This window comes from Papaver somniferum, chromosome 10 (genome assembly GCF_003573695.1).
Source record: "Papaver somniferum cultivar HN1 chromosome 10, ASM357369v1, whole genome shotgun sequence".
NCBI lineage: Eukaryota > Viridiplantae > Streptophyta > Magnoliopsida > Ranunculales > Papaveraceae > Papaver > Papaver somniferum.
In genome coordinates this window covers 81,123,601-81,130,973 of record NC_039367.1, presented here as the reverse complement: position 1 = coordinate 81,130,973, position 7,373 = coordinate 81,123,601, and the positions used below count along the sequence as shown (strand labels likewise).

The 7,373-nt window shown below is 35.9% G+C and overlaps 2 protein-coding genes across 2 annotated transcripts; one reads left to right on the top strand and one right to left on the bottom strand.

The window, feature by feature from the left end:
• The first annotated feature begins 364 nt into the window (after positions 1-364).
• On the top strand, positions 365-1,729 carry LOC113317376 (arogenate dehydrogenase 2, chloroplastic-like). Its single transcript, XM_026565493.1, has one exon. The coding sequence runs from the start codon at positions 467-469 to the stop codon at positions 1,580-1,582; it is 1,116 nt and encodes a 371-aa protein (XP_026421278.1). The 5' UTR covers positions 365-466; the 3' UTR covers positions 1,583-1,729.
• Positions 1,730-2,856: 1,127 nt separating this feature from the next.
• Positions 2,857-5,018, bottom strand: LOC113319413 (protein SRG1-like). The gene is made up of 4 exons (XM_026567668.1): positions 4,410-5,018; positions 3,903-4,162; positions 3,384-3,711; positions 2,857-3,310 (listed from the first exon to the last, which is right to left on the bottom strand). Exons 1-4 carry the CDS (start codon positions 4,686-4,688, stop codon positions 3,068-3,070), a joined length of 1,110 nt encoding a protein of 369 aa, XP_026423453.1. The 5' UTR covers positions 4,689-5,018; the 3' UTR covers positions 2,857-3,067.
• Between the last annotated feature and the right edge of the window lie 2,355 nt (positions 5,019-7,373).

Below are 7,373 nucleotides of genomic sequence, written 5' to 3'. Positions count from 1 at the left end.
TCCTATCTACTAGTATTAGGGTTTCATAATGGACGACTAGGATTAGTTTTATCTAATGGTATATAATCTGCGGGTTTTTTGGACGGGTATGGGCGGGTATTAGCTTAAACCAACCTCGCACCCACAGACAGCGGTTTTTTTTTTCATAACCAACCCCGCACCCACAACGGGCGGGTATGGATTAAAAACCCACGGATTTAGCGGGTACGGGTAGGTTTGGGTATCGTGGGTGGGTCTTGTGCAGCCCTAGTTAGATGTGCAAGTTATAATGTCATATCGAAAAGAATCGGTTTAATGTCATATCGAAAAGAATCGGTTGCACAAGTCTAATTTGTCTAAAGACGTTATCCCCACTCCTCTCCTTAAAACCCTTGAAGTCTCTTCCTTGGATTCATTTTATTCCAAGGGGTTTATGTTTTGAATATCTTTTTTCATCTAATTTTTCAAACAAAGACCCTGATTCGAAATGCTCTCATTTTCATCTCTCCAATCTTCTAAAATCAGATTACCTCCTCATTCAAATCCATCTTCAATCCTTCATTCTTTTCATCACCGATCTTCAATTCTCATTTTAAAACGCCAAAAACAAACTTTAAAGCATCAAAATGCTCTTCGTATCAGAGCTCTAGATGCAGCTCAACCTTATGATTACGAAGCTTTAATCAATGATCGTTTCGAAAAAAGTACGAAGCTAAAGATTGGCATTGTTGGGTTTGGTAATTTCGGTCAGTTTCTTGCAAAAACCCTAGTTCGTCAAGGACACAATGTATTAGCTCATTCTCGGTCGGATTATTCTGATATAGCTCGAAAATTAGGGGTTTTATTTTTCAGTGATGCTGATGATTTATGTGAAGAACATCCCGAGGTAATACTTCTTTGTACTTCTATTATTTCTACTGAATCAGTTCTTAGGTCATTACCGCTGCAGAGATTGAAAAGAAGTACATTATTTGTTGATGTTCTTTCTGTTAAAGAGTTTCCGAGGAATCTATTTCTTCAGATTTTACCGCAAGAATTTGATGTTTTATGTACTCACCCAATGTTTGGACCAGAAAGTGGTAAAGATAGTTGGAAAAATCTTCCTTTTGTTTATGATAAAGTTAGAGTTGGGAATGAGGAATCTAGAATTAGTCGCTGCGAAAAATTTCTAAATATATTTGTTCAGGAAGGTTGTAGGATGGTGGAAATGTCTTGTGCTGAGCATGATAGAGATGCTGCGGAGTCGCAGTTTATTACACATACGATGGGGAGAGTTCTGGAGAAATTTGGGCTAGAGTCAACGTCGATAAATACTAAAGGATATGAAACTTTGCTGAATTTGGTTGATAATACATCTGGGGATAGTTTTGATCTTTACTATGGGTTGTTTATGTATAATAAAAATGCAATGGAACAGTTAGAGAGATTAGATATGGCTTTTGAGTCACTAAAGAAACAACTTTTCGGGCATTTGCATGACGTTCTTAGGAAACAACTTTTCGAGAATGCTGAGGCCTTTGAAGAGTCTAAGCTGAAATCAACATTCCCTAAACTGCTTCAAAATGGCGTTGCAGTTGAACCACCTTCAGAGAATATGGGATGAAGTCGTGTACAATCCATCACAATGGGTATTTATGTGTCATCTGTTTGTTGTTTGTTTATTCTTATCGGCTTATTGGCCATTTTCTTCCATGTGAAACAGAACTTAACAGATAATTACATTTATTGGGTAATAAGTTCTTATAATTGACATCCTATCTTACTCTGTTAAATTGCTAGAAAATGTTTGTTTATATACAAGGACCCGTGAAGTCATAACTGAGTCGTCTTGCTGGTAAAGTATGTATTCCTTGTTTCGTTGGGCAGTTTAGAGCAGTTTTTCTTTTGTTGTTTCGTTTTCGTTATTCTTGATAATTGATCCACCAATTATTATCTGATATTTTTTTTTTGAAGCATAATTATTATCTGATATTGTATAGTTAGTAAACATTTCAAAGCATAGCTTAGTTAGAAGGTTCTTTAGATAGTATGTAAGCTTACCCTCATAATTCATGTGGCTCAATTGTAGTCTCCTATTTTCAATAGCTTTTTAGTTAACTTTATTCACTAGAAATAATTCTTATGGAAAAGGTGAACTAGATGATCTCGATGTTTTGATTGATGAAAGCTCAATTGCCGTCTGTTCCTGCAGAAGCACCTTTCCATATCATTCTCAATTTGATATTCAACTTGAAATTAAAATTAGAAAATCATCGTGCAACAAGAAATATTCCATTACTGCATTTGTCTTTAATGGCAGACAAGTCTGGACCCCTAGGAGTAAATTCTACTTGAGATTTGATCAAACTTGCTGAAGATAAACTTAAATTTGCAGTTCCACATCTGTGTGTATGTCTGGTCAGGCTAGCACAATAGATTTTAGTGCAACAGGATGCCAATATATAGTATGTCTTGTTTCGGAGCTTGTAAGTTCCCTGTGCACTTGTATAGTTGAAATTAGGATAAGTCAAGTTAAAGTTAGAAGGAAACCAAATAACCGTGTCACCGCTGAGTCCATATATGCAGTGTATCTAATCATTTATCGTTAGTTTTGAGATTTTTCGTGGTTGAAGTTATATGGAGCGACGTGTGAAGAAAAGTTTTTCATTTACTGGAAAAACAGGAACTAATTCTTGAAACCTGTTTTGGTAATATGATAGAACCAGGACCTCCGTAAAAAAAGAGCTTTGTGGCATGGTAGAGGCTAGGCATAATCACCTAAGAACAATATGTGTGCACATAAATCATTGGGTTTGAAAGTGTTTTGTTAGAGATTGGTGTTCTTTGCTTGTCAACTTCTCATTCGTTAATATATATCTTTGCTTAGATTATGTTTTCTTGGCTGTTTTCCTCTAACTTGCATTTGCCTTGTAAATCATGCAAACTTTATTGATGCCTCACATTTGATCTTTAGATTAATTTTGCACCATATATCAAGAGTCACATCATATTTGAACATACCTCTTTCATATTAGTCAACTCAAACCCCTGAACTTAAGTACAATCGTTTTCGAACAAAACATGGGATAAACATATGTGATTAAGAGAATTAAACTTTAGCCCAGTCTATGGCTCGCTCTCCTAGCAAGTATTTTGGGAAGAAGACTTCAAGATAGTCTTTCACTTTTACCTTCCTGAACATTCTAGGATTACTCTCATTGATCAACCCAGCTGTTGGTTCAATTTCCTTGTCGAACTTAGCTCCGTAAAACATAGCCAAATATAGCCTCTCCCGTTCTTTATTCGTTACCACCCTGTGTATTGGGCTCTTGAAAATTCCGTTACTCATTATCTGTCAAAAAACATTTAGTGAATTTCGTAAACTCCTTATCTTTCTACAGATTTATAATTTTATGACTATATACCTGGACTTGATCCGCAACGTTAATGAGTAGAGCGCCCGGCATGCATGGAACGCTAATCCATTGATCATCTTTAAGAACTTGTAGGTCTTCTACTTCAGGGTCTTGCAAGAGAATGGTGATCGCTCCTCCATCTGCATGAGCTTTTATGCCGTAAACAAGATCAGGTCTTGAACAAGGAGGGTAGTAGTTAAACCTTGCATACACCATTGGTTGTCCCCCCAGCTGGTTGATGAAGCTATACTCTTCCAATCCTATTGATCTTGCCATGGCCTTCAGAATGACCTCGGCTACTGATCCAGCCTTAACACTATATTCATTCAGTGTTCTCCTGCAGTACAATTAGCAATTGTTACTGTGTGACCATGATTTGAAGTTGTCGGTTTAAACTTTATTTACTCCAGATGATTTCTTGTACGATTATACTTAGAAAGCTGATGGTTTAAATCTCATATGTAGTTTTAGCAAGTTTCGTTCTCTTTATCTTTTCATTTCTGGTTAACGTAATATTTGCAGTAGTACCTAAAATGAGATGGTGGATCAGGCCAGAGTCGAAGCTTTTGCTGTTCTTGTGGTTGTATTAAGAGGTATAGGCGGTCAGACCAGTCTAGCACCTGATCATCTGAAACAATGGTATCACTCCCATATCCTTGTAAGTCAACTATTTCATCTTCTTCTGATCTAGTGTACCTTTGCTTTTCTTCTATAGGAAGATCAAAGAACTGCTTTGACACATCATTTATATCATCAAGTAAGCTTTTCGGGATACTATGTCCAATTGCCTGAAACCATAGAAAGAAGAAAGCAGAGTATAGGTAAATTGATTGCTTCTATTGAAAGATAGGAATGTGACAGAAATTTGTTGATTTTTATTGCCTTATTATTGTAATCAAATTCAGAAAAAGGCAAATAAGATTCACATTTCTGAATTGAAGCATCTATTACTAATATCACTTTGGAGATTTAGAAAACAGTAGAATTTCCTAGACTTCAGTGAAAGAGAAAAGATGGGTTGACACAAAATTATACCTGAAACAAGCCCCATGAATTGAGTGCAGATTTAAGCTTCTCCATCTCATCTTCCTTCTCTCTGCCGGATGAAGCAGGCAATAAGCGACTAACATCAATTATTGGAACTGATAGAGATTCATGTGCAGGTACCTGCTTCTTCTCTTTGTGGTCGCTATCTTTACGAATATATCTTGGCGGTGGTTCTTCACCGTCGATTGCTAGTTCTTGGACATTCTTCAACAAGCCTGGGGAAGAAGATGACGGTATTTCCTCGGTGGTCAAGTGGTTTACATCCATGGTTTTAGTTTTTGCGATTCAAAAATGGAAGACTGAGATTGAGTAGGTTCTCTTAGTTTTTTGGATAAATACTATCATTCGACTCTAGGACATATATTTTAGGATTGATGGATTTGGGGAGGTCTACAGTTCAGACAATACAAAACAACGAGTTGATCTCTGTTACCTGTTCAGCTTGGTATCGTTAAAATGTAAATCCTTGTTCGACTGATTTCGTTTCTGGTTTTGAGCTAATCAAAAGAGGAAGAGTCGTGATGTGTGCGTGAGCCGTGACAGCAAAAATGAAGTGGCTGCTTACAGCCGTTGGATCCGTACGATCTTGGTATTAAGATAATATTTTATTATACTCACTGTGTCCCAGATTAGATGACCTAGTAATTCTTAACGTAAGGAATAGAGAATAATTTCTTATAGTTTTTTCCATATTCACCCTTAACAAAAATCTTAATACCAGATATGCATTTCCTGCAATCTCTGACTTTTCAAATCGACAAATTCAAATCTCGTTCTCATTACACAAACCTAGCATATCCATTTGGTCGATTTTCTCGACATTCACTCGTCAAAATTTCAAAATACCTACAACTCAGTTTGATTTCTTTCCGAAAAATCGAAAGTAAATTTACATTCAAATTTATTTGAGATCTCAATCAACTAAAAAAACAGAGTTCCAAAATCAATTTCAGGTCTCTGTTTACTCCAGGTATCATGTCTCCGCCTGAAATAAGATAAATTTCAAACCTGAAAAAAGATACTCAAATCAAATTTTCAAATCAGGGATACCGTGAAGCAGGAAAATCAATTTTGAAGTTCAATCACTTAATTTTAATTGCATATCTGAAAACTGTAACTAAGTGATGAAATCTTCTAGCAATTCAGTTGTAGCTAGCTTTCATTGGATAGAGGACTCGACCTATTTTACTGTCCACATCATGATTACCACTGAAACGCAATATTAGCTTTATCAATTGATAGAATGAGTGAGAGAAGAAAGAAATACTACTAGTAATAACTCAAACTATTTGGCTAGAACATTGCTCGGTCGAACTCATAAGTGTTGCTATATCAAGCTTGTTGTCAAATTTAGTTGTCAAAACTATATCTTGATTTCTAGTCTACAATTAGTAAAGTCTCAGTCTAGGATAGTGGAGTTGGGAAACGAGCCAGTCACCATTTGCGTTCTATCGTTTGAAGGCAAAGATCAACCGAAGATTTTGGAGAACTTCATCAACAAAAGGTAAGTGAAGACTGAACCACCTATTTCTAAAATTATATTCACTTTTCTATCCTTGAGACGATTGTCGCATAACTAATTAGAGTAGGTTGCATAAACAAGAATTTCGAGTTAAGAACTAATTATGTAGTTTACGAATTTCTCGAAATATAATGACTAAGCTTAATGAACATTTGTTCATACTTGATCAATTTCGGTGAAGAACAATTTATTATCCGGAACCAAATCATAATTCAAGTTTATCATTCAAAAATAGCATGGAACAGTGATATGTTTCATTGTTATTATTCAGGAATGTTTTGAATTGATTTAGAGAAATATAGAATTACTATATTCGGAATACAAGACAGTGTTATCAGTCTTACAAACTGAGAAAACTTTTATTTGTCTGAAGCCGTAATACATGTATTCGTACACGTAACGGAGTATCTATATATCGACTTCCAGATTTGTGTGGTAAGCATACTCGTATGCAAATCATGGGAAAATCTAATTGTTTCGTGATCCAGATATGTATGTATATTCGTATACAAACCATTTTGGAATTGTGGTAAGGAAACCGGGTGAAAGATTAAATCGGTATGCGAGCCAATACAGTTCTACATTCTAGAACCAGTTCAGTACCCAAACCGGTATGCAAACAAAAATGTTATGTGAACTTCGGAACCGGTAAAAGTCTTTAGTTTGCAAACCGGTACGTGAACTGAAAATTTTTGTAGACTCCGGAACTTTGAGTTGAATCAAAGTTTGCAAATAGGTACGTGAACTGAGAAGTTCTGTAGACTCCGGAACTCGGTAATTGTTATAAATTTGCAAACCGGTCCACATACTATGACTCAGCCGACTCACGAGCGGTTCAAGTATTTGTGCCTTGTACATTAAAAAACTATGTGGATTTTGATTCAATTGCTATTAATTTATTTCTATGAGATGATTTGCATTTGTTCAATTTTCTAATTAACACTAGGCTCATTTGACCACATAATTGTGACTCAAGATTAATGTCTTTGTGAACATGAAAATGAGTGTTAAGCTTTTAAGTTCAAATCGGCTAGTTTCGGCTAACCATGTTGAACATAGTCTTTATACACAGTTCGGTTACGGTTTACCTAACCATTGCGTATATCTTGTATATTGAATAAGATTCAAAGCTTTCATCTAACGGTAAATATTGCTTGCTTGGTTCCAAAGCTATCTTAGCTTAAACCTAAAACAACCTAGGCCTTGAAGTCTATATAAGGGGAACTCTTGGCAACTGGGATCTTTGAATCCTGACACTACTTTTTGGTGTGTCCTAGTTGTTTGTAGAGTCATCCTCTCCAGAAACCCTTTTAGGGTTTAACGACTACAAAGACTTCATTGGGATTCATGAAGCCAGGTCCAGTTATCTTTTATCTTGATAACTTGAGTATCCTGATCTTGATTGTTTGTAAGGCCTTGCTACATCAATT

What these genes read in the sequence shown, in the direction of transcription:
- LOC113319413 (XM_026567668.1), bottom strand. Translation starts at nt 4,688, where the DNA reads ATGGATGTAAACCACTTGACCACCGAGGAAATACCGTCATCTTCTTCC. An exon ending in ATTCATGGGGCTTGTTTCAG is followed by an intron (nt 4,163 to 4,409) that starts GTATAATTTTGT and finishes CTATGGTTTCAG; the next exon opens with GCAATTGGACATAGTATCCC. An exon ending in ACGTTGCGGATCAAGTCCAG is followed by an intron (nt 3,311 to 3,383) that starts GTATATAGTCAT and finishes GTTTTTTGACAG; the next exon opens with ATAATGAGTAACGGAATTTT.
- LOC113317376 (XM_026565493.1), top strand. Translation starts at nt 467, where the DNA reads ATGCTCTCATTTTCATCTCTCCAATCTTCTAAAATCAGATTACCTCCT.